This window comes from Hakea prostrata, chromosome 2 (assembly GCF_041222555.1).
Source record: "Hakea prostrata isolate BN-2017 chromosome 2, UWA_Hpros_2, whole genome shotgun sequence".
In the NCBI taxonomy this organism is placed as follows: Eukaryota; Viridiplantae; Streptophyta; class Magnoliopsida; order Proteales; family Proteaceae; genus Hakea; species Hakea prostrata.
In genome coordinates, this window is record NC_142601.1 from 42,768,832 (window position 1) to 42,796,566 (window position 27,735).

Here is a 27,735-nt window from a genome sequence, read left to right on the forward strand (position 1 = left end):
GATCGTGGGTAGTAAAGCTAGACCCATATTCAGCCCTAGAAGGGGGCTAGAAAATGGCCAAAATACTCCTAGGGTAGTTTGGCCAGCTTGAGGAAGCTTCTTGGGTCTGGATTTTTGGGCCCAAATTTTTTTTTGGAGGGGGGAAGGGGGGGGGGTTCCAACTGTGGTTACATCAAATCCTCACCTGCCCAGTTGAAGGCTACTTCACTTTTGAAAAAGATATGGGCAAAATCTTACGCAGTAGGTGCAGAACTATGATGCTTTCTACAGATTAATGATCTCAATATATCGTCAAGAGATGATATTTGTGGGGTAGGGGTTTCTCTTCTTCCTCCTTTTCCATTTTGATTTCTAGTTTCCTCACTTTAAAATTAACTGAAATTAAAAAGAAAATAATTTTCCTCACTTTCCCCCCCTGTTTTTCCTCCTTTCTAATTTCCTATCATTTTAAAATTAATGTATTTTCTTTTTCAAATCCTCCCCCTCCATAAAAAAGGGGGGAAAAAGTAATAAAATTGGAAATGAGAAGAAGAAGAAAAAGGGTAAAACAAGGAAGAGAAATATTGGTTTGTATCATATTAATTGAGGGTGTGCAATGGTTGGAGACCACAGTTGTAGGCTTGTAGCCTGATGTCAAGGTATCTAAGCAGCCTCTCATGAAAAATTGTTGAGGTTAGGAGGTGCAGGACTGGATTCACAGATTGGGGTAGTTCATGGCGCAATGGTCGGTGGACCACTGTTGTAGCCTAAGATCAAGCTATCAAAACAGCCTCCCAGCAAAAATTGCTAGGGTAAGGCTGCTTAGGGAATTTGCCCCCTTGACTCTACTTGTGCAGAAGCCTTCAGCACTAGGTTCACCCTTTTCTATTGTGTGTTTAATTGAGAGGTTTTCTTTCCCACCTGGCTATTTTGATTGGTTGCTTCATTATCAAGAACTTTGGCACTCTCGTGCCACATCAATGTCCATGCATAAGCTCCTTGAATAAATAAATGTGATGCGGATTAATTGTATCTGAAAAAAAAAAAGTTCATAGGCTGATTTTTTCTCTCCTTTAGAGGGTTATGAAATATTTTGTGTTACATCACTATGAGTAGACGTATTTGTGTGAGATTCTTTCTTTGAAGAAAAATTTTGACCCTTGCACAATTCAAGATGTTTTGGGCAGGCTTTTAGCTTGGCAAGCAGCTGTTACTTTTAATGCTGGTTGCAAAAATGGAGGAAATCTGCACTGTAACTCTTGTGAATGCTGTTAATAAACACATAACTAGAGAGAATGAACAAGAAGAGAATATGAGAGAGTCCTCATGTTAATTGCAAGGGACTCAAAGCCATGTAATCTTATTTATAGACCTTTCAGCAGACTTAGAGACATAAAAGGAAAGTAAATAACTGAGAACAAAGTTCAAAAAATGGCTTAACTACCCAAAGCTACTCTCAGGATTAGCACCTGAGAGATATTTTCTCCCTCTTTGCCCTTCTGCTATACACTAGTGAACTAGCATTACTGTTGTGAATGTATTACTTTAGCCTTTTTAGCTTGGGGGTATGGGTATTACTCCTCTCCCATTTTAATATATTAGAGTCTATTCTGCTTCTTTGAATGCAGCAGTTTTTTGGAATCTCATTCCTTATGCTGTTAGGTGTATTTCTAGGGTTGAAAATTTGATAGAAGATAGACATTGTAAATCTGTAGTAAGGCGAGTTAGTGTTTGGATACTGGTCAGTGTCATCTGTTAGCTTAATGGACATGTCAAAATAATCTAGAGTCGGGGAGATGGGATTTGTAGGAATTAGTGGAGATGGAGCATCCTAGCTTGAGTTGTGATGCTTCCTGATACTCTTTCTTGTTTCTTGACTCTGGTGCATATTGCAAGTCAGGACTTTTTTGTGAGTTATTTTTCCGGACTTGCTATATTTTCATAAGCCAAACTTGTTAATAGCTTCTTTTTATTTCTTGAAAGACATAATTTCATGGTGCTAGCTAGGCACGGAAAACAGGAAAGGCCAATACTGTTCATTTCTTAATTACCTCATTGGTGTTTAGTTCAGTATTTGTATATTTTTGTACTAGTGCTGCTGTGCTGGAGAACTTCAATTCCTCAGAGATGTGCCAAAAGGGGAAAACTTGTCCTTGATGATTTCCTCCAACTATCAGAATGCTTGGATGGTTTATAATATTAGTACATGTTTCACATTATAAACTTAATTTGTTATAGGATCTTAATGCAGATAATATATTAATCACAGTTAATAGATTAATTAATTTGGTGCCAGATAGCTATAATAGCTGTATTTGTTGCATTTTTGAACTACGTTGTCAATTATTCTGCATTAGGGTTTTCTTTGATAATATCTGTGCCTTATCAGTTGTGGTTATATTTCCAGGACATTATGGTTAGGTATCATCGTATGAAGGGAAGGCCCACACTTTGGATTCCGGGAACTGATCATGCTGGTATAGCAACTCAGGTTTGTTTTCTTAAGATACCACTCTGGTTCTGTTGTCATTGGCAGTTCTGTTTCTAATTGCATTATCTAATGCTCTTTCAGAATTTAGATGCAGTCCCTAAGACAAATTATCCTATCCAATATAATTCAGTGTCAAATATGGTATACAACTCATGTGCAGACTGTGTAAGAAATAAGAATAAGAGTTTACATAACAACTTCTATTCTTTGTAAATACAAAACATAAGAAATTCCTCTAAGAGCAAGACCAATAGAAGCTGCTATGTCAGCCTCACTCAATCCCACTGTAGGTCTGTCAGACTCAATGTGCATCACACTCTGTTTGTGACATAAAAATTCCACGCCATAAACCAGACCTGTCAATCCATCAAAACCCCTGAGATTTTGACAAGACTTGGTATTTAAACATCCTTACTTTAAACATGAAAACTCTTTCTGTACCTTATTGTGCCCAATTCAAGAACCATACTATACCATTTTTGAAAATGGTTTGGTATGGTAAGGTTTATACAGGCAGTTTTAGTTTCTGATTCCAAGATGCATTGCTAACGGTTTAGTCTTGGTCAAGTGATCGTATAGTCTTGGTCAAGTGATCGTATTTCATCATTACCAATCAAAACTAACCTAAGAATTTTTTTTTCAATGGTCAAAAGTTGCTTATTGCTTCTAACATCTTCTAAGTAATAAGTTTGGATGCTGAAGATGCAACCTCACTATGACAGCCTTGGATGGTTCAGACATTTCAACAAACATAATGGAGCGGAAAAATTTGAGAATCCCTTTCAAACCCTATGAAAAATTAATTTCAATTTCCCTCTCTTGAAGACTCAATCTCAAACCTTGACAATGTCAAATCTGTAAGTGATCGAAAAATTTGATAAAGGTTGATTTTTAATCTTTGAATGCATCCTTAACTCCATAAACAATCACCACCAGCAAAAAGGACCTAGTTCTCAATCATTAATCAAGAACTAGTCTCATAACAATCCCAAAAATACAGCATAGGCTGCCGCCCTTCCAAACAAAAACAAGAAATTCTCAAACTTGAACTGGACGATGGTGATTGAGACCTTGAAAGGAAGGGGAGAAGATACCAGGAAGGTTGTAGCAGTCCCTAGAGATCTTGCTGTGATACCATACAAGTAATAGTGACGTAATAAAGAAGAAGAGGAGGAAGAGGAGGAGGAAGAAGAAGAGTAGTGAGAATTAATGGGTTTGTGTAACCTTGAGAGTTTTCCATCTAGTATTGGAGCTCCTACTTCATTCAAAATTTGTTAAGTGACAGGAAATAAGAAACAAACGATTAAATCTTAATACCTAAGCTACCCTTAACTAGAACCGATTTATTAAACTGTCTACCAACATTAATAATTGTTTGAAACTTATTGATGGTAGCCAACTTGGTGGTCCAGATTTGACCAAGATCTCTCCGATATGGGTTATTGTTTTGGCTACCAACTTGACTGGCCATCTTGGTAGGTTTGACCCTGTTTGGCTTCAGGGCCTTTTCAACCCAATTGCCCCATCAGATTTTGAGAAACCAAAGTCCAAATATGAGTTTGACTTTAGACCCTAGGTTGTAAACATAACGATTTACCACATTCCAAAATACTTCACTCAACATGTAATATAGTAATAGGAAGTAATCAAATCATACATTTGATGTAATTAGCTTCTATAATCTATGGCCATTAAAATGTAAAAAAAATAAAATAATACAATTCATGTAACTTGACATGGCTTGCACAAATTTACAATCTCATTGAGTAACTTGACTTGAGACTCATACATCAAAGACAAAAGTGTATCAAGCATAACATCATTCCAATGTACAAGTAGCAAAATAGTAAATTGCAGACCACATCACTCTACATCTCGAAGCATAGTGTTCCATGTATGTACCAAGTAGGTTTCCCTTGTCATAGTATTGCTATAGAATTTCTTGTATGTTTCCACACATTGCATGTAAGACCAGTCATCATAAAACTTGAAGAACATTAGCTTTAGGGTCTTAAATTCACACAAAACTAATTCTTTTGGGAAAAGTTTTTTTTGAAAGAAAATGCTTTAGTAAGTAGTACAAATCTAGTAGCAATGAACTTTGGGGATACTTTAGTGAATTCTTTGTTTAAAATTGAGCTAGAAGCCCTAGGTGCAGAATTTGAAGTCGTGAAGCTCACCAATCATCTAGACTTGTGAGCTATGGCAAGATCTTCAGATCTTGATTCAAGTTGGGGTAAATATATAACCTTGGTGGAACCGAGATCTTGGTCAAACTTTGAGGTTTTGGTCAAAACTTCACATCTCATCTTTTCTTAGTGGTGAGAAATATCAAGATTATCAGGATCTCGGCAATATCTTGATGAGTTGTTCAACTATTATAACAAGTCTTAGGACTTAGTAGTTGGTAATAAAAGACTTCCAGGCCGGATCATCAATCATGTTGTTGTTGATGTGTCATTGAGTCGAGCTCTTCTTTGATTAATCGTAAATGTTGGGTATCACATACTGTGCTAGAATTAATGCTGGAACTCTTCCACAACAGCCTTATAAATGGAATCGTAAGTGTATTGGAGGTATTCCAAAGTATATTCTGAAACACAACTCCTCCTTTGTAGCCGAAGCTTTAATCAACAACCTCCAAAATTTAATCTTCAATCTTCAGCAGTTTAGAAAACATTTACCCAACATAGATTATGAAAAACACAAGTTTGGACAGTTTTTCTGGACCAAAAAATTGAGATATGTCGATTAATGCAAGTTTTGTTGAATGATGGTTTGAAATTGGGTGTATGCATTCATGGTACTTGACCTTGTTCGATTGAGATGGACTGTGTTCAAAACAAGCACCGAAATCTGCTTAGATGGTAATATTTTGGCTATACTTGATATGTGTTACATATCACCGTGTATCTCAACTTGGTCAGACATGAAACCTAGGTAAACGCGAGATGTTGTACCATTTTCCTTCGATGCCATCAGGATGCAATTGTGGGCGACACATTGTGATTTCGTTGAGTGATGGTTTGAAATTGGGTACGTATAATCATGGTATTTGGCCTTGCTCGACTAAGATGGACTGAGATTGAAAGAACTGAAATCTTGCCTAGATAGTAAAATTTTGGTCTAGACGTAATATGTGTTATTTATCACCGTTCATCTCAACTTGGTTGTCCATGAAACCTAGAAAAAGTGTGATGTTGTTCCATGTTCCTTACCATTAGGGAAGCAAGAGATTTTGATGCAAATCCAGCTCTGAATTGGCCTATTCTCCTTGTGAGAACAACCTAGGGTTGATAGATATGGGTGCTCAGCCTTTGTTATATACGTTTATGTGGTCATAGGCCAATTCCATGGCCCAAAAGTTTAGCATCTTAGCCAAGTACAAAAGTAGGTTACTTTACTAGTTTGACTGTTTAATTATGTAACTTGGCACTACTATTTATTAGGGGAGAATAGTCTTTTTCTTATGTTGTTTTTTTTTTCAATTTTAAGAGTCTTAAGTCAGTTTAGTTTGTATTTTCCTAGTTTAAGTTAGTTTCTAAGCCCAAAATTCACTAGGACTTCTTATTTAAGCCTATAAATAGCCCCCTGTCAATTAAAGTAGATTGCAGTTGATTAATAGATTATTTTCCCTTCAAACCTTGAGTGCTTTTGTGTGTGTGTTGCACTGTTGCTGCTGCGAGCATTGGCTTATGCCAACTTGGTCAGAATGGTCCAAGAGTTGAATATTCCTTTGAGCTTCTTGGTGAAGTCAAGCCAAATCCTTTCTATTGCTGAATAGACAGCCTTCAAGAAGCCACTCTATTCATTCCCAAGTTCTACAAGGCTCCTTGTCTAGGTATCTAGTAACCTACACTCCATCACCCTTCTCATATAACCTTTTTTTTATTTATTACTACATTTATGTTGAATTTTCGGACTTCTCAAGAGACCCAAAATTCAAGGTCAGATCTATGCTACTCTAGCCATTAGATCTGTCCTACACTTTAGGTGCATCATTCCCCTAACATGGTGATGTTATTTCGTAGTTTTACCCCATTTTGATTATCCAATTTCATGTTATAAATAGTTTCTTGAAATTCCGAACTCCATGAAACCCCCAAACAAGAACCGTCATATGTTAATTTAACCATTCAAACCCAGCCAAACTTGGGGATCGTATCTCTATGTTATCACCTATATTCCCTGCAAGTTTTAAGTTTCAACCTATTCTAACACCAATAGATCCCAGTTTTCCATCCCAAGGAGCTTATCCCATGTCTCCCATGGGATGGGCTATGTAGCCTTGATATCCTAAATATCATTTAAGCTTAAGAGCATATGAATATATTTTTTTCTTTTTCCCACAAAGCCCTAACTCTACCTTTTTTCCCCAAAAACAACTCCAAGGGGTTTTCTATTGGTTCTAGACTGAAAACAGAATCTGTTTTTGTGTATTTTAACTTCAGTTTCAGTCCTAGAGTTAGGGTTTATTGGATGGGATAAGTGAAGGGTCTTCTAGGGTTTAGGCATATGAAACTAGGGCTTGGTTAGGTTGCCTTAAGGCTGGAAATTGAGAGAATTATGTTTTATTGTTCTGTAATTTTCAGAATTAATTCTTTGAGGTTAGGATTCAAAAACTAGGTTGCCGAGTTGGTTTCCGACTTTTAGGATTAGGGTTTGGTGCAATTGGGCATAAATTAGGATTTAGGAGGGAAGTCATTCAGGTTAGAGGAATGATGTTCCTACAGTTTGGGACAGACCTGAAGGTTAGATTGCCATGGATCTGACCTTCAATTTTAGGTCTTAGAAAAAGTTCAAAAAATCCTAGAAAAATTCCATTAAAATAGAAAGGAGGTTGATTTGGGGAGTTAGGATTATGGTTTAAGGCTTTTGAGGGATGGGGGCAAGTCTACGGGTGGAGGGATAAGAGAGGAGAAAGCTGGTTTGCTGTTGGTGATTGAACTTGATTAGGGAAGGGGGTCTTGTGGATGCTTACTGAGTAGAAGGTCTTCTATGGCTGCCGCAAGCTTGTAGAGGAGAAGAGAAAACTAGATTTGCAGAAACTATAAACAATCACAGCTGTGGGTCTTCCTCCTGGGAATCCCAAGAGTCCTGAAGTCTTCCTCAGTTCAATTCTTTATTCATTCAAATCTGATTTGTTACATGAAGGAGTGGCTATTTTTATAGCCTTACATTTGATGGAAAATTAAACTTGGACTCAATAAAGAAAACTAACTTGAACTCAACCTAGGAAACCTACTTGGGCTCATCTTGAGGAATTCAATTTGGATTATAATTCCCTAGTACAACTAGACTAACTTCTAAACTAAAAAAGGACTCTTAAGGAAGAGTTTCTAAACAAATACAACTTGCAAAATGAGAAATCAACTCTAACAAGGAACCCTACTTGAAATTGGATTCTAACTAGGACTCCTAAGTCCTAATTACATCAGAACTCTCACAACTAACTCAATCAAGAAAATAAAAGTAGAGTCTTACTCTTAACAGCATGGGGAATGCTAACCAGACCTACTAGCCTACTAGAGCTCCAAAAAAAGGGGTAAAATGATCAAAATACTTGGCCAGTTTCGGCCAGCCATTGGTGCTGCATGTTTATGGACTGAATTTGGGCATAAAATGTGAAGTGATGGTTGCCAATCATGGTTACATCAGTTTTGGACCTCTCGGTCATGGAATTGTGCGACCCTATTCAAATCATGTTGTTCTTCTGGTTTACATTGTGTTAGGACATTAATATTGAGGGGTATACTATGGGGATAGAGGAGTTGTAGGGTATCAAACCCAAATAACTATATAGGGGACAAAATTAGCCACAAAAGGACAAGTGGCAGGGGTCTACTGGGGAGCAGCCATTCTCATGTTGGCCTACATGGTGTTAGGATTTGTTGGGGCTATATTAGAGGGACAACTGGGAATGTGCAAGGAGGGAGGAAGAAGTGTGTAGTGATGGGCAAGCGTGGCTCATAGAAGTGGGGAAGTCCCTCGGTTGGAGCAATCTGAGTGGTGATTCAGGATTGGGAAATGTTGTGTATTGCAGTCTTGTGTTAACCATTTTTAGTGTTAAGTGCCATTTATTATTCAATGGCATAGTGTGTGAGTGGTGTTTGAAATTACAGGTGCTAGCTTCGCTACATAGGATTTTATCCAATTAACTGAGGTTCGATTGTGGGTCTTAATGTCTTATAGACGTGGTGTTATAGCCGGTTCCTTTCCAGGGTGTGATAAAGGGCAGGATGAAGAGCAGGGTACAAGAACTCGAGACCATCGTGAAAGACCTAGAGGGTCAAATGTCCTCCATGGATACTAAGCTAGGATCTTTGGTTTAGCATGTGGAGGAGCAGCAGAGTGATTATTAATTTAGGATTGACTTGAGGGCTTACCTGATGAGAAGAAAAGGAGTGGAGATTGAATCGCAGGTTCCAGAAGTCACAGTGGGGATGGCTGACGGCTCTCCTCAGCCCTAGATTGGGGATTATTAGCTTGGGACCACATTGAGGTTCACAGGGGTTATCGGAGAACGCTGAGACTTCTATCCACGACAGTTGGAGTTGCTGATATTCAACGGGGAAGACCTTATAAGGTGAGCAACGGGAGCAGAGAAATACTTCTTGCTACATGGCCTCAATGCAGAAGAAAGACTTTGAGCAGCCACTATATGCTGTAAGGGACTTGCCTTGGGGTGGATTCAGTATTAGGAGATGCAGAGCCCCATCTCTTCCTGGATTGAGTTAAAGGAGCTAAGGCGACGCTTTGGACCGCTGCATCTGAGAAATCGCTACTAGAAGCTCTCATCGGCCTACATCAGTGTGCTTCAATTGCTGATTACATGGCCTAGTTCGAAGCTATTGCAAGTGTTGTCGGGGACAAGAAGAAACATGGCTGAGGGGTGCATTCCTCTCATGTTTGATGGAAGAAATAAAGGCAGTGGTCAGAATGTTTGGATTGGGAATCGTTGCCCAAATTGTGGACCTGACCCAAGCCATCAAGGCTAAAAACCAAGCCCTTTCTAGGCCAAGGAAGCCCAACAATGGTTAGCTTATGAATCTAGTAAAAGTGCGGTCTTTAGACATTTGAATATTAAGACACTCACTTATTGTGGCCCAAGGCCAGCCTAACTTCTAGACAACTAAATGGAATCGAGCTTGATATGGGTGGTTTAACAAAACCATGCTATAAATTTCTATCGGAACCCTAGCTTTTTGAAAAAAGAAGAAAAAAAGATGAAACCTGGTGGAATGAAAAGTGTTAGGTTTCGATTGAAATGGTCAAAATTTCAACCGAGATGGGTCGAAACCTTGAAGCATGCGAGACTTCGTAGTTGTCAACAGCTTCTGCTAGATTATGCTCTTTGAGTTTTGACCCCTAAACCATTTTTTTGTTTATTTTTTGTGATTTCAACCTCTTTTTCACCCTAAATTTGTTAACTCCTTTGCCTTCAATCATGCCATTTTTCCTACCTTTGGGGATTTTGGAAGATTCTTGCAAGGTTTTTTTGAACTTTCCATTTTTTTATTTTTGCTTTGTTAATGGCTTGAATGGTCTGGATTTTTGCTTTGTTGATGGCTTGAGCGCAAGGTTGTCAAGGCGACCAAAGTGGTTGGGGCCCTGGGGGTGCTGTCTAGGCGATTAGGTGCCTAGGCGGCTATAAGGTGACCAAAGCGGTTGAGTCAATTTTCTCAATACGACTACTTTTAAGCTGAGAAATTTCTATTGTAAGTTAAACAAACATTCAAGAATCACATTCATCTAGAAAAAGCAAGCATTCAAGAATCATAATTATGAAAGATCATTAAAAAAAGAACACAAGCGTAAGTTCATCTCATCAAGCATTATACCATATGACTATAAGTATAAACTATATCAAATTATTAGTATGAAAATGATAGTAGTAATTTTACATGTTTACTTACCTCTATGTTAGTGTGATGCCAAATAAGTGCCTTATCCTTTTAATGATTCATTGATTCCCGATGTCGAAATGACTAACTATTAAGTTCATACATGGCTTTGTAGAATAAAATTTAATTTTTAAAAAAAGTCAAGAAAAAATATTATTATGTACAAAATGTAAAAAATGCGACTGTTTTGGCGTCTAGGCGGCAATAAGGTGCACAAGGTGACAAAGTGGTAGCAATTAGGAAAAGCAGAAAAAAACTGCATGTTAGCAAAGCGGTTCAAAACAAGGTGGTTGAAAAACCGCCTTGCCGCCTAGGTAGACGCTTTGACAACCATGCTTGAGCGGGTGTCATATAAGTATTTTCCTTTATAACACATTTTCTAGGATGGGATATCTACAATATGTTGACGATCCCACCTATAGAAACACAATAAATCGCTTCTTGGACAACCTCAAGCATAACATGTCATGGGAAACTCTCATCAAATATTTAGAGTACTAGGATAGACAGGGGATGGGTCCACCAGATCGAGCTAGGCACTCAACTTGGAACCATGGAATAAATTTCGTTCGAAATCACTGCATTTTTCGAAATCAAAATGAACCTTTAAAAATTTCAACGAAATCATAAGTTTCGACTGAAATTTCCTGGATTTTGACAAATTTTGCGGATTTCGACTGAAATTTTCTAATTTGCGATTATCCAATTTGTTTTTCCTTTGTTTTTGTTGATTTTTATCCCTTTGTTGAATTCTATCCCATTTTCACCTAATTTTCACAACTCCTTTGCCATTAAACACCTCTTTTGCTCCTCTATTGCCTCCAAACACCTCTTAAGCCACAACAACTACAAAGGAAAGTCCGCTCGCAATAGAATGTGAAGCATGAGTCATACCCAACAGTTCTAAACATCCAATTTTTCTATTTTTGTTTTGTTCATGCTTTAAATGATCTTGTATTGCCTTTTAATTAACATATGTTTAGTCTAGGACTATGATCTATGATTGTGTGTTCAACTTTATTTTTTCTTTCATTATTTGCTACTTCTTTTTATTTATTTTTTTTTAATTTTTTGATTTTAAAAACTATTTTTTAGATAATGTATTTTGAAAAAATACACATGTATACATGATATATGGGCTTCAACTTAATATATGTGAGACACCATCATTTGATCTAGTTGGTCATTGTATTTTGTTGACTTGTTGTATATGTAACCATTCTATCAAACAATTCATGCAGCTAATGATTATGTGCCCGTATGCAATATAGTTTGTACTTGCCAGAACGAGTCATTTGTTAGTATACTTGAATGATAAATTTTCAGTGGTTTTTTTGGCAAAATATTAGTTCCATTGTGTTTATTATGCTTTAAATAGGAAGGATGCGAGAAGTCGGATGAAATAGAGGTCATATGAGGCTCAAAACCTAGGTTCAAAACTTTAAAAATAAAAAAGTACCATTCGTTCGAAACTTGAATATTTTTTTTGCTTGTTTCGATCGAAATTTGTACCATGCTTGGAATTGAAGCTTGGGACTTTCTTTTTTGGTTATTGTATTTTGTTGTATATGTAATTTCCTATTAAACAATTCATGTTTGCAATACAATTTGTTCAATTTTATAAAGCTTTTATTTCTCAGAACCTTTTGTGTGTTAGTATACTTGAATTTCAATGGTTCTCGTTTTTGCAAAATACCTTTTCCATTGTGTTTATTATGCTTTAAAGGGTAGGAGGTAAAAAATCATAGGAAAAGCACATCATATAAGGGCCAGAACCTGCTGTCGAAAGTTGGGCGGAAATGTTCCAAGTTTCAGCCAAAATTTTGGCTGAAATCAGCATATCTCGGTTTCTGGCCTGGTTGAAACTGGCCTCGAAACCGAGATTCAGATCCTTGGACAAAGCCAACTCAAATCCAGTCTGACCTGGCAATGAACAAGTCTTCGATCTTACCTTTGTCTTCTCAAGCCACGTTGACTGCCACCAGGAAAAGAGCCCTCAATGGTTAACGCTGATGGATAAGGGGTTATAATTCAGTTGTGATGCACCCTATTCTAGGAGCCACCATTGCCCTACAAGCTACTCAAGGTTTTGCTACTACATGAAGAGGAAGAAGATGAATCGGCAGCGTACGGGGAGGCTAGGGGGTACACTGACTGTAGTGGTTGTGCTTGATGGATGACCAAGTTCACCTGGAGGGCAAGGCAAAACTGAAGGGGGGAAGTATTGTTGGGACACTTATGTTGAGGGGTATACTGTAGGGATAGAGGAGCTGTTTGGTATCAAGCCCAAATGTCCATGAGGAGGACAAAATCAGCCACAAGAGACAAGGACAGGTGTCAGGCTTCTATTGGGGAGATGCCACTCTCATGTTGGCCTATGTGGAAAAGTGTTAGTTAGGATTCGTTGCGGCTGTATTAGGGGGACATCCAGGAACATGCATGGGGGGAGGAAAGTGTGTAGTGGGTGTCGAGCTTGACTCGTAGTGAAGGGGAAAACCTTCAGTTTGGGCAAGTCGAGTTGTGATTCAGGGTTGGGAAACATCTTGTATTGCTGTCTTGTGTTGACCATGTTTCATGTTAATTGAGTGTCTTTTATTATTCGAGAGTAGAGTGCGTATGGATTGTGAATTTGCAGTTGCTAGCTTCATTGCAGGGGATTTTTATTCAATTACCTGAGGTTCAATCATGGGTCCCATCAAATTGAATTTTGTATTTTTTTAATGGGTTTATATTGTCTGATCACTGAGCTGTATGTTGCATTCAGTATAGGTTGAAGTTCTTACTGCTTTTCTTATACTTCTTTCCATTTCTTTCCCTAATCTTTGTTGTGGTAGCTGAGTGCTTCGTGGATTACCTGAAACCATCTCCGAAAGTTTTGCTTTGGAAAAAAAAAAAAAAAACCTTTCAGAAAATTTTGTTATTTGCATGTATACCTTCTTGATGGTGCTGATATGTTATTACTTCAGCTGGTTGTAGAGAGAATGCTTGCCTCTGAAGGAATAAAAAGAGCTGAACTGAGTAGGGATGAGTTCACAAGAAGAGTTTGGGAGTGGAAAGAGAAGTAGGTTTTTGTGCAACACTCCTCTTAGTCTTCTTCAAATGGGACTAGTATTTTTATTTTGCTTATGCCTTCTAAAGTTTGCATATTGCTCAGCTTGACAATTTTATATTCTGTTTGTTATTTCACGTTTATGTACCTTGCATTTTTTAGTTGCTCATTTCAATTGCTTCATGCTTGGAGCTTTGTATGTCTCGGTATTCCTAGACAATGATTACATTTTCTTTTGCTTTTGCCTATCTGGATCACTTCAAATTTTTGTAAATTAATTTCACTGCAATTAGTCCTTATGCTAACCTTCATTTTTTTAGCTATTCAATTTAGACTGATGGAAGATTCTTTTTGTGTAGTTTGACTGTATTATGAGATACCTTCTCTGCCATGCTTGCTAATTATTTTGTGCTGGTCAACTGTTTCTTATTTTCTTTATCCTTGTGATTGTGTCATAAGCTTGATGTGGATGTCGTTACAAATTAGGAGCCTTATGGAAAGTATAGAGAGTGTAGGAAAGATCTTTATATAGTCTTTAGTGACCTAGAAAAAAGCTTATGGTAGAGTCCATAGAGTGTTAATTTGGCAAGTACCAAATTAAAGATATGTTGCAAGTAAATATGTGATGTAGTTAATATATGAATGATAGTTAATTGACAAGTGCAAGAGCGGTGGGGGGGACAAGGTGTTGAATTCCGTGTTACTATTGCATTACATCATGGATTAGCTTTAAGCCCATATATTATTTGCACTTATAATGGATGAATTAACCAAAGACATTCAAGATTAGGTTCCTTGGTGTGCTTTTTGTTGATGATATTGTGTTAATAGATGAGACACATGTAGGGATTAATACCAAGTTAGAATCATGGGGAGCAACTTTGGAATCAAAAGGCTTTAAACTAAGTAGAACGAAGATGGAATATCTAGTTTGTAACTTGGGTCATGATCGGGTGGATGATGAGGTGGTGAAATTGATGAGGAGATTTGTCAAAATGATAATTTTAGGTAACTTTTCTCAATCATACAGACAAAATGTGATATAGAGAACAATGTCTCCCAAAGAATTAAAATAGGGTGGATGAAATGGAGAGGTGCGTCTGGGGTTTTGTGTGATTGAAGTATTCCTTCAAAGCTTAAAGGAAAATTCTGTATAGCTATAGCGTATAGTGCAAAGTGTTGGGCTGTTAAGAAACATCATATGGATAAACTCAGTGTAACAAAAATGAGGATGCTTAGATGAATGAGTGGCAGAATTAGGAAGGATAAGATTTGAATGATCACATTAGAGTTGGTTTAGGAGTAGCTCCGATAAGTGGGAAGCTACAAGAAAGTTGTTTGAGGTGGCACAACAACGTTCAACGGAGGCCTCAAAATGCCCTTGTATGGAGAAGTGATTTAATTCAGATTAAAAGAATTAGAAGAGCTAGGGGTAGACCTAAGATTACCTTAACAGTTTGTTTGTTTACGAGATAAAAGAGGGGTGTGAAAAGTAAACAAGTGGGACCCATTGATAGTGGGGTGAGGGAACAAGAAAGGAAATGAAAGGGTTTTGTGAAAAAATTTATAATGTGGGTCCCATGATAAATATAATAACATCTCCCCCGCACCCCTAAACAAAGTCCCGCCTAAAAGTGTAAGACTTTAAAAGGAGATGGGGTGGGAAAGTGTGGGTGCCTATTAGTAGACAAACTTCCTTACATTGAGTAAGCTTGTCTACTCATTTCCCACCCCAATGAACCAAACAGACCATGTTTTGGGATTTCATTGGAAACAATGTACTTTTCCCACCCCTTATGTTCGTCTGATTTTATTCGGTTAAACAAATGCATCCTAAGAGAAGTGTTGAGAAAGGATATGCTTACTTAGGCCTTGTCTAGATGGCTTCAAACAGAGTTGATTGGAAGGCAAGAATCCATGTGGCCGACCCTATTTTGTTGGGACGAGGCTTCTTGTTGTCTCCTTCATAGAATGGTTACACTGCTACCATCCACTATTCCACAAATTCTTTGTTTCCATGGATGTCATCTTTCATGAGGCTTCATCCTACTATAACTCCACACCTCTTCAGGGGGTTAATATCTTTGGTGATGAGGTGTCAATCCCTGGTTTCACTGATTTGGATATTTATCCTACAATTTCTAATGAGATGGAATAGCTGGAGTAATTGCCTGCAAAGCAACCACCTATGTAGCAGCCTGAGTAACCAGAGTAGGCATGTTTGGGGGGCGTAGCAGATTCTTGGTAAAAGTGCTTTGAAGACATGTTTGTAGACATCGACAAGAGACGATGCCGTTGGATCTTTACCATTAATAGAATACTCTCCAGAACCAGATTATGAATCTCGACCTACTTCACCACCCGATAAGAATCTTTCCCTTGAGGAACTGATAGCCTTTCAAAAGGGTGTTAGGAAATGTACTTATCCAGTTATCCCATATCCCATGTTGTCTCCCTTGACTCTTTTTCACCTTCAGTGGCAGGTTGATGTAGATCCTAAGTGGAAGGCAGCAATGTTGGAAGAAATGAAAACACATGACAGTAATGGAACTTGGAAGCTTGTTGTTCTTCCTCCGGGCAAGAGACCTGTTGGTTTGCAGCTGTGTGTTTGTAGTGAAGCAGAATATGATGGATCTATGGATTAATAAAATGCTAGACAGGTTACCTAAAGGACTCACTCAAACCTTCCAAGTTGACTATCAGAGTCTTTGCACCTATCGCAAAGCTGAACACCATCAAAGTATTATTTGCATGCGCTGCAAACTTGGGATTGGATCTTTAATTGTTAGACGTAAAGAATGCCTTCCTGCATGGTGAACTAGAAGAAGAAGAAGATTATATGGAAAGTCCTCCTAGTTTCTTTGATTACAAAACCCATTTGAAAGTGTGCAAATTCTGATGTGCACTATATAGGTTGAAGCACTCACCTCGAGCAGGGTTTGGTAAATTCTACAAGGCTATTGTGTGATAGGATACAAGCAAAGTAATGCTGACCATACCCTATTCATTATAGAATGAGTCGCATTCTAGTTATCTATGTCGATGTTATAGTCGTGATAGTCAATGATAGTGAAGAAATATTTAAAGTCCAAATTAAAAAAAATTCATGAGTCATGAGTTTAAAATAAAAGATCTAGGGAAGCTAAAGCACATCCTAGAGATTTAAGTTGCCCTTTCTGTTACAGGTATATTTCTATCATAAATAAAGTGTGTCCTAGACTTGTTATCTGAAACAAACTTAGTGGGCTGTCATCCAAGTGATACTCTTCTGTTAGTTACTAGTTCACTCAAGATTACAGAAGAGGTACTTGTTGATAGAGGTTTTTATCAATGATTGGTGGGGATTGGGGAAATTAATCTAGTTATCTGATACACAACCTAACATTGCTCCAGCCGTTAGTATGGTGAGTCAATTTATGCATGATCCACATTCCAATCATATGTCTCGTCTTTTGAATTCTTCATTATCTAAATCAGCTCCAGGTAAGGGTTTTCCTTTGTTCCCACATGATCATCTAATGATCTAAGTATTGAAGCCTACATTGATGTAGATTGGGGGGGGGGGGGGATCACATGATTGGAAGTCCAGCTTGGGATGATGTACTTTTATCAGTGGAGATCTAGTTACTTAGCATAACAAAAAGCAAAATGTCGTTGCAACTTGCAAGATCTAGTGTTGAAGTAGAATTTCGAGCTATGGCTCAAGGGGCTTGTAAATTATTATGGTTATGCTGTCTATACTTGAAGATCTTAGGCTTGTCAGTATCCCTTCCTATGATGCTCTATTGTGATAGCAAAGTTGCTTTAAGCATTTGCCATAATCTAGTGCAACATGACAGGACAAAACATGTGGGGATTGATAGACATTGGAAAGTGGCATAATCTGTATGCCATTTATGAATATGATGATCAAGTAGCAGTCTTCACCAAAGGGTTATTTGGGCATATGTTTCATCCTATTTTGACCAATTTAGGCATGTGTGATAACTGTGCCCCCACTTGAGGGGGAGTGTTGTTGAGACATATTTGGGGATATTTGTCCAAATAACCCCACTAGGTATCAAGACAGATGATTTCCTCTCTTATTCTTCTTCAACTTTCCTAGATTGTTTAAGATTCAAGTGTTAAGACCCCTACTCAAAAGTTCTTTTGTTTAGTTGATTTTCCCTATCAGACTTGTATTCCTTTCCCTACTTATAGTCATTTACCTACTGGATAAAAAAGGGCGAACTTGGTGATGAAGGCTTCCCCAAGAGCAGAGCCAGAGGGGGGCGGGCTGTTTTCTTACGCGGTCTTACCCCAATAATTTTTTCTGAGAGGCTATTTCAGTGCCTTGACCTCCGGGCGCAGTAGTTTACCTACTGGATGTGAAGTATAGATATCCCATTAGGAGATGTAAATAAGGCAGAATTCACTGAAAAAAACTTCCTCAGTTTACAATGTAGCTAAATGACAGGGAGTTTTTGCATGTGTCGAGACTCGAGAGAACAGAATCAACTAGCCAACTTTATGCCTGGATTCAAGGTGGAAAATGGGCATCTATTGCGGTTACCTTAGGATTGCCTCGTTAAATACTTGATATGATCCAAAAGCAGATTGCTATGTTCCTTTTTGGGATAATGGTAGGAAAGAGTGTCTTCCTTGTGTGAAGCACCTTTGATGCGAACTAGAAGCAGGGGTGAAATAGGGCCTAGGGTAGCATTACCACACCCTATGGCCCTCTAGTACCAGCAGGGATATTTTGGTAATTTTGCTATTTTCCATTTGAATCAACTTAGGGTTTTCTTGAGTCCAATATATTTGTGGGACCCGAGAACTACTTTTATTTTTGAGTTTAAGTCGTTATTTCTTAAGTTATTGAAGAGTCTTTCTTAGGTTAGGGTTCCTAAGTTGTAAGGGAGTTTTGCCTAGTTTTGTTCTACTTCTTGCGAGGATTCCTTATCTACTCTTAGTTTTCAATTTGGATCCTTCTAGAGGGAGATATGGAAGAGTCCTTGTGTGAGTATGAGTCATTAGTCCAACTAGATGTTTTAGTTTCATTTGTTTTCTAAATTTGACTCCAAGTGTGAGTTCCTTCTAAAGGCTATAAATATGAAATGGAGGACAAAATAGAGAAGAAAGAAAGATAAAGAAGATAGGGGGAAGAAGGGAAAATCTTAGAAGAATTAGTCTTGAAGAAGAGGAAGAGAGAAGAACACTCATAAGAAAAAGAAGAAGAAGAAGAAGAAAAGAGAAAGGGGAGGTGGGTTGCAAATGCACAAAGCTAAAGTTTCAATTCATATTTTTCTATTCCCTCCTCAATAAGCCGATTACAAGTGTTTAACAATAAAAGAGACATACTTCAATATGAAAACAACTATAGTAGGGCTCTTGGTAGTTTAAAACTTACAAAAAAACTGATCATACTAGGATGCTTAGGAATTTAAAACCAACTAAAACTGATCTAAGATATCCACCCGAATTAAAAATCTAATTACATAATTATCCCAACAAATAACTAACAAAATCCTAAATTATCTCTAAAACTCCCACGAAAGTAGTTGCTATTTTATCTCCTTGCAAGCTGAACTTTTGGGCTCACCAAATTTGAATCTATATCCATGCAAGCTGGACTTGCGGCCCACCAAATATGAAAATTATCATATAGGTGTTAACAGTAACTTCTGGTTGTGCTGCATCAATAAGCCTCTCTATAATGTAATATTCAGTTGATGATTATTAAATAAAATTGAGATTTGAAGGAGCTTATTGTTGGTATCCTGGGTTCTCTTGGTGAAGTTGCGGCAGCCTAGAGAGAATAAAATCTGCAGAGGTTTGAAGAAGCCTTGCATCCCCAAGTAACTAAGTAAGTACTACAGCCCCAGCCAACCCCGGCCCCTTCTGTCTTCTTCCTCCCGTCTGGGGCCCTCCCCTACCTCACCCTAACCCTAACCCTATATTCTGTAGTTGCAGTCCCCTCCCCCATCGCATTGACAAGTCACACTCGCCCCTCCCAAACCCTGCGGCAGCCCCTATTCCCCTCCCTCAAACCTAGTCCCTTAATCCCCTACCTTCCCAACTCTGGACTACTAGGCCCAGTCCCTCTCTTCTTCTTCCTCTTTCTAGCTTGCGGCAGCTTAGGAATTTTCCAGAAAATTCAAAACCAGAAAAATTAACTTAACCGAAAACCCTAGGCTTCCCTTGGCTGATTACCTACTCCTATTAGGATATAGAACCCTTTCGCCATAGCTATCTTTGACCCTTAGTTACAGCCCCTCCTTTCCCTCCAAACCCTAGAAGTTTCTGCAACTCAATCTTCCTAGAAAACCCAAAACCCTAAAAATTTCAAAACCCTAAATCTCATTAACTCCTTATCCAAACCCTAAGCCCTTTAGGATTAGCCTCCCAATCACCTTTCGAATACTCGACCCTAACCCGAATCCTAGAAGCCCGAGATTCTTAAGAAACCCTAATATTCAAACTCTAGATTCAATAATTCAATTCAAAAATTAAAATTACATAAAGGTTTCAGATTTTGCATTCTAAACCCTAGCTGAACCTAGCCCTACCCCATTCGCAACCCTATAACCCTCTTTCTAGCCCTTATTCGATAACCGTAGGGTATTACAATCCCTAGACAACTGTTGATTTACTTGAAGAGGACCCTATGGGTGGACCTTAGTCTAGGACTTTTCTTAAATCCATCAAACCCTAGATCCTGGTTCACATTACCCCTCCTCCGTTTAAGGGGGATGCCTTCTATGTAAATTTCCTTCTTGGAACACAAAGCCTAGTAATATGGTACCTCATGATGGGTTATTGATCCCAAAACAGAGTTATGGATGCTTTACTTATTGCCTGTGAGTAACTTCATTCGCACTTCTTGGCATCCATTGGAACATTAGGTTCACCTAGTAAAATGAATGCTGAATAGGTTTTATATGCCATACCTAGGTCCTCTCCTGGTTTCCTATTCCAACCAAGAACATGCTGAATCTTCTCCCTTTATGACTGCATGATTCACCCTTATTCTTCTGGAACTCTATCGTACTTTTGTGGCCATCTATTATGTTCTTAAGGAATTTCCTCCAATTTTAGAGTATCACCGAAAACCCTCAAATGCTTTAGTGCCCCTAATGGCTATTTGAGTTTTTCCTTGTGATCCAAAAGCTTTATGAGCTTTGAAAGGCTGGTTGGATAAGATTGAAGAGGAGGAGATGTGGGCATTTGTCAATGTCCTATTGCTTTTAATATACTGGGGTTAGGTGGGCTTAGTTTAGTGCTTTTGACAGAGGATACTATGAATTGATTATCTGTCAGTACGATGTTTTGGGTTGCTTCAAAATGATCTTGTGCAAATACTTTAACAATGTTCTAATAGAGGAAAGTGAGATGGTGACTCAAATGATTTTCACTTCGTATGAAGAATCAGTTGAAAATGTGGAGAAGTGTAGGGTGGTGGTGGTTAAAGATTAGCTTATATTCTAGTCTTACATAATTGTGTAAAATGTTTTGCTACACGGTCAGTGTGGGGGAATGTATCCTCTCCCCTGAATATGCTTCCCCACCTACAAAAAAGAAAGAGTGTGATAGGGCCCTAGGATCACGGTATTATGCTACATTGAGGAGAGAGAGAGAGAGAATTAGGGTTGATTAAGGGTTATAAATAGGGGTAAGATGTTATGAGGAGGGAAGCATTATTTGTGAGTGTTTTGAGCAGCTGTAGTCTGAAGGGCAACAATGTGCTGTGGGGGTGACTGGCAGGCTGGCACCATTGTAACCAGTTTATCATTGTTCTTCATTATTCTATCAATTAAATAATATTAATTTTGCATTCGATTCGTGTGCTCTTATCAAATTGGTATTAGAGCAGTGTCGATCCTAGGGAGGTGAGATGACATTGTCGTTGTTTTCCGGTGATGGAAGTGCACGAAAATGGTTGATAGAGGTATTGTTCTTCTGTTGGGCAAATCAGATCGGGTACAAGCAACAATTGAGTGTGGCTCTCCAGCATTTGGATGGAGAAGCCTTGGAGTGGGTTTACCAAAAGAACTGGCTAGTGTTCTATTGGACACACTTTAGAGCAACTCTGCAACAAGATTTTGGTGAAGAGAAGACGTTAGATTCGAGCTCGGTTGCGAACATCCATCATATAGGAGTTGATGCTAAGGGACACGATGATAAATCAAAGGGTTACGCTGAGAATTGCAAAGAGATGAAGCTTAGCAGCATAAGGAGACGTCCGACAGTGGCTAAGAATGTTCCTCACTGAACATGGGGAAGTAAGCGGAAGGGAGAGTCAGCCATTCAAAACATTTTCCCTGAGTGTGAGTTCGATCCCTATGCTGTTTTTGCTGGAGAAGGGGCTTTGGGTAATCAAAACTCAATTCGATATCAAGATTCTGCTCTTGGGCAAGAGAAGAGGTGTCGTCAATTAAGAGGGGTGATGAGCTGGGTGGTTCATGCTTCGGCGAAACCCCTATGGATGTGGGCGGAAGCAACCGTAGAAGTGGTAGATTCGTTGCAGATTAGAAAATGGCGTAGGCCTTGGGCAACATGGGTGCGATCTCAGGGTAAGATCCTAATTCAGTTTCCAACAAAGAAAGATCTTCAAGATTCATTTACTTAATTCGAATTAAAGGCAAGATTTGAGGAATTTTTTTTGTGATTAAACATAACTCAGGAGAGAGAGGGAGGCTCACCATCGACGGTAGCATTTGGAGAGAAGCCAAGGGTTTCAATCGTGACTCTCTTTCGGGAAGAGACGGTCCAAGGGGAGGACCTGGTTTAACCGGTGGATCAGCTCCAAGGGTGGTTCATGTCTATTAGATCCATGGGCCTTTTGGGCTATTTATTTCTGGGTAATAAATCCATGGAATGGGCCTTGAGAACCCAAATAGATTTGACTACCCAAAGGCCCAAATCCATGGGCTGTGGACCAAAGGCTAAATAGGAAGCACTAGGGCCTATTAAGCTGGGCTGAACTGGGCAATGTGTCCAAGATTCAAAGTCCGAAGTATGGGCCTCAAGGAGCCAAATTAATTCAAACGAACAGTGGCCCACTCACTTATCTTTTGGATCCAAGGGTTAAGATGCTAGGCAGCAGCCCATCAGGTGTTATATTTTCAAGCCCAGCCCAACTGTTGCTTTAGTACCCAAGTGAATAAGGGTCCAAAAACCAAATAGCCCATTAGCCATACACCATGAACAGGGGCATTTCCGGAACAATACTGTTCCTCTTTCTTCTACCTTCAGTCCCTCTACTTGTCTTTTGCACCAGAGCACACAACTGAAGGAGGCAGAGGCCAAGCCCTCGAACACCATCCAACGACGGCTCTCACGGGTGGCAAAAGATTGAAGCGGCCCATGAAATTGCGCCAACCGAAGAGCCTCTAATCAATAAGGATTTCACCTCGAATAGCGCTTCTTTTCGCTCTACCGAACAAAATCTCCGGTCAAGATGTAGCTTTCGCACCAGTGATCAAATTCAACCTCTCAATTCCGCTCGACATCAGCACCTTGCTTCTTGCTGGCTTGTATTTTATTTACTTCTTTTGATGGTACCCATCTCCATCTAACGCTGCTTCAGGGTAGCAACGGGAAGGACTCAATGAGGCACTGATGTTGCGTCGGCGGCCCTGTACAACCTTCCTTGTTGAAAGAAAAAAATCCACTAAGTGGTGTTGAAATGGAGCAAAGAACGCCGCTTCCAAAGAAAAGCCCCAGTCACATTCAAAAAGAATACGAGTAAGAACAAGTACGGTGATACTAAGAATCAGTCGTTTCAAAAGATACCTTATAAAAGATCGAATCATTATGATGGTGGTCATTCCTTTTTATTTTCTTTCTTCTAAGCTGACTCCTCTTCCTGTTCTATTAATGTTTCAAAAACATCTACCGGCCAGATAGTTCTGTAGTGGAAACCCTGCTTCCCGCTCTCTCTTGCCCATTACCGTTGTTGCTGTTAGCTGTCCTTTCTGTATTCCGTTAGAGTAGGTTAATGAGTGGAATGATTGACTCTCGGGTGAGAGGCAAGAAGGGAAGACCCTTCAAGATACTCCCCTTTCTCCTCCAACCCACAACCTTCTAGAGAGGCCTATACCTACCCAAAGCTGGGGGCCTCAAAACAGATCAAGCAGGAGTTTCAGTCATAATCACTCTACTGTGCCGTCGATCTATTGATTCCATTCATTGCAAAAAACAAGGTGGCTTGCGGTGCTTTCAAGCCACACAAACGATTTGGATTACTTTGTAGCCATAGGAAGATGAATAGGCAAGCAAACAGGATCAGACCAAGCACTCAAGAAAGCCCGTAGTCCCTTCTCTGCTTCTCGAAACAAGCCTCTCCGAAGGTTAGAAAGCTGCGAGCTACAGGACTCAATGGATTTACAAACGAAAGAGATGTCCCGCCACTGCAATCGTCCACGCTAGCCGCACCCTTGAACCGAACCCGTCGTATGGCGGCACCTCACTACATGGCTTGGCATGCCTTTGCTCCGGCACATTTGCCCACTTGAACATCCCACTCTCCTATCCCAACTTGACTTTCTTTATTGACACTTAACCAATTGCTAGAACAATTAAAGAAAGAGATAGAAGTGAAGGCGAGTGACTAGATTTTGAAGGTCAGTTCTGGCTGGCGGACAGGAGATTAGTAGGTAGAGGTAAGCGACGGAGGTAAGGCCTATTCCTTTTGCTGTTGACGTTCTAGTTTCTCTTTTTGGTCTCCCTATTGCCTTACCTATACGAGAATGAAACAATGACCATTTCGAATGGTATCAATAGAGTGAAAGGCCATGAATATAGAGTCATTTTCCACATATAGAAGCATGAACAAAAAGAAACAGAACAAATTTCCTCCCGCCTCTCCTTCTCTCGAACCCCTAGGGGGGCTATCTATATGACTGTTGTTGTTGTACTTAGTGGACACTTATTAGTTATCGGCTCAATTAAAGAAGAAAGGAAGAAAATAGAGGAGAAGAATTGTCACATAAGAAAGAGCAGAGCATGACAACAACCTCTCCTCGGGACTTTGGACCGAGTCAAGCTATTTTTCTACTCACCCTAATAAATAAGCCGGAAGAGGGTTTGGAATAGAATGAATATAGTTATCGATATCGGTGAGACGAGAAGGCTTGCTTGCTATAGTCTCAAAAGGCGAGCAATGAAATCCTAAGACGAGCATACAAAGACGGCCATTTTCATTGTAGCGTAGTCTATTCTTGTGGCGAGCTGCATTCCCACCTGTGGCGAGTACCATACTCCCCTTGCTTGCTTGTATGCGCCTATCTTTGCTTGAAACCTCTGACTCTTCCTGTGCCTTCAACCTATACTGGTGACCTAGGGAGATGGGTAACCTGAGGGGTTGCGATGAGGGCAATCGTAGATTGAATACAGACTCGAGCAACTGGGCTGCCCACCACCAATGCCTTAGGGAGGAGACCGATGAGGCACAACCCGTATTGGAGCATTTGTATGAGGAAAGACAAAATAGTTATTTATATATACAAAGAAATACAGAGAAGGGTCATCTAAACAAAGCCACTGTCTTTTGAAGCCTTTGTAGTAGTCCTTGATTTCTTCATTTGGGGCACGGGGCCAGGTAGCCATTGGAGACAAAAGGAAAACTAATCTCTTGTGGCTGAATCCCTATTCTACACTTCGAACTGCAAGCATATCTTCATCTTCAATGGCAAGTGAATGCCCTTCGCATTGTTCTTCCTAACCTTCCCTTCCTTCCTGACTTTCCAACCTTGCCCGATCCAACAGCCCGTCCAAGCTGCTGATTCAAATAGGGCAACTCAGAATCACCAACCAAATCAGAAACTCAATCCTAAACTTCGGAGTGGAAGATAGCAGAAGGCGGGTTCTCTGGATGTTGGCAAACGGGCATAAGAAGGAGCATCGTTCCCTGCTGGAGATCCTTTACTAAAACCCGCTATAATATAAATGTGCCACCTCTTCTTCGTTTTGCTTCAATGACGGAAGTCAGCGATACCAGAAGCCGACTGTAGTGGCGGACAGCTTCCAAACGGCGACGACTGTTGTGCTTCGGCTTCTCTTTGCCGTTTGATTTTTGGTGGACTTGGTTGTGGTCTTGCCCTCAATGGAAATCGAGCATTCCTTGAGGTGGTTGAGCGGAACTCAGATTTCGGACCTGTAAAGAAAATTTGGGTGATCACATCACCTTGTCTTAATGATGCACATTGGTATGTGTTGCAGTGTTGGGTTGCCTGAACACGCATAACAATTATTCTTTTACATCCATATTAGCGACGGGACAATCGGCATGCACTGATTTACATCCGGCACCTGACTATTTCCTTAAGGATAAATTCTTGCTCCTCCACATTTCTGCGGAGTATGTGAGGAAGTATGAAACCAGGGAACATATTTTCTGTGAAGTGGTTGTTCATGACAATATGGCGATTGGGGTTGCCAGTTTGCTAACAATCCTCAACTCCTATTTTAATGTGAAACTCAGGGCAGCAGGTGTTGCTAAAGTTATGGGTTTCATATGAACTGAGTTTCAGTGGTTACTCCTAGTGCGTTCTGTCCATCTGCTGAAGATTTTGCGGCTTTCATTCATATGTACTGCTTGGACTTCTGTGGTTACTGCATCAGTTGGATTCCACGGAGGATTATTCTTAAAGATACTAAGCTGGCATGGTTGTGCGGCAAATAAGTAAAGTCCAAGTTTCTAATTTTCCATCACCTTGAGGGCAAGGTGATTTTAAAGGGGCTGGTAATGAATTAATGATTGGGCCCTAGGATCATGGTATTATGCTACATTGAGGAGAGAAAGAGAATTAGGGTTGATTAGGGGTTATAAATAGGGGTAAGATGTTATGGGGAGGGAAGGATTATTTATGTGAGTGTTTGGGCAGCTGTAGGCTGAAGGGCAGCAATGTGCTGTGGAGGTGACTGGCACCATTGTAACCAGTTTATCATTGTTCTTCATTATCCTATCTATTAAATAATATTAATTTTGCATTCGATTCGTGGGTTCTTATCAGAGTGCTATTGAATTTGGAAGGCAGTTGTCCCTTTCCTAGAAGCTATTGGTGGAGAAGTAAGATTTTTTATGCATTTTGATAACTTGAAAACTTCTGAATTGGTATATGGAAGTCAAATATTTTTATTTAATTTGTGAGATTGATTTTGAGAGGCGTACACGCACGAACAAGAAATTTTCCAATGAGGTGATGAAGTATCTAAGGATTGGACTGGTGTTCTAGCATTTGTATTTGTTGGAGTGGAGAAGGGTAGAGCAGCAGAAACATTATTAGAAGAAAGGACAAAATTGGAAGACAACAGAAGTGAGCAGACCCCAACAATCGCTGAAGAAAGAAGGTGAAAATGGAATCCAGACCCCTAAAAGCAATCCCTTTAACCCGTTATTGATCACATCCCTCTGCCTACAGTTAAAATAGGACTATTAGTCACCTCCAATGACAATAAACCAAGTTTCTTCTGTGGGAGCTGGGTTCTGCCGTACCGGTATTCAGAACCCATTGTCATCACACTGCACTTGAAAGTCTCAGTTGTACTCAGAATTCGGATGTCTTCCACATCTTTATCTATCCGTGGTCTATATGATAATCATATAGCATACAATGCCAAGTAGATAACACTTTTTTTGCGAGTTTGTCATTGATATAGACAGTTGAATGTTCCCAAGTTTTTGTTCTGAACCTGGTTTTGATTATGCTTGAAATGGAAAAGTTTTGTGAATCTGCAAAATTTGTTTGAAATCTGAAAGTTTTAGCTGAGGGTTTTGAGGCCCAAATGACCATATTAGGTTTTGATACTTCTAAGTAACCCTATTTTTGACCTTATAAACATAATGAAACCCTTCGATTGTAAACACACTCAAAACATTCTCGAATTCTCATGAGCCTCAAGGTTCGATCATGGTTCTTTCTTTGGCTAGGTCGAAGCTGAATTATGTAATTTTTTGTCAAAATCATGTCTCCTTGAACTGTTGAACGTTGCTGTCTTTGCATTCCCAATCTGGAACCTGTTTTGCATCCAGAGTTAGTGGACTGATGTTGATTCTGTCATTTAGGTTGCACCAGTAAATAATTTCTTGTCAATTTGGTCTTGTGGACTTTATCTGCTACTTCATTTCAGGTATGGTGGAACCATTACAAATCAGATCCGCAGACTTGGAGCATCTTGTGATTGGACCAGGGAACATTTCACCCTTGACGAACAGCTTAGTCGTATGACACTTTTCTATCTGTCTGGTCTTCTTTAACTGGTTAATAAAGTTCCAGTCTGACTTTTAAAGAGCATCTATGCAATGTTCCTATCGAAAGTTTTATAAAACA

General features: G+C 39.4%; 1 protein-coding gene across 1 annotated transcript in view; it reads left to right on the forward strand.

Moving 5' to 3' along the window:
- The window catches only part of EMB2247 (protein EMBRYO DEFECTIVE 2247), a 122,696-nt gene that overhangs the window by 19,092 nt on the left and 75,869 nt on the right, over positions 1–27,735 (forward strand). The window contains exons 4-6 of the mRNA XM_089144652.1: positions 2,387–2,470; positions 13,341–13,435; positions 27,536–27,627. Coding sequence (XP_089000778.1) covers positions 2,387–2,470; positions 13,341–13,435; positions 27,536–27,627 — 271 coding nt within the window. The remainder of the gene's footprint in view (positions 1–2,386; positions 2,471–13,340; positions 13,436–27,535; positions 27,628–27,735) is intronic.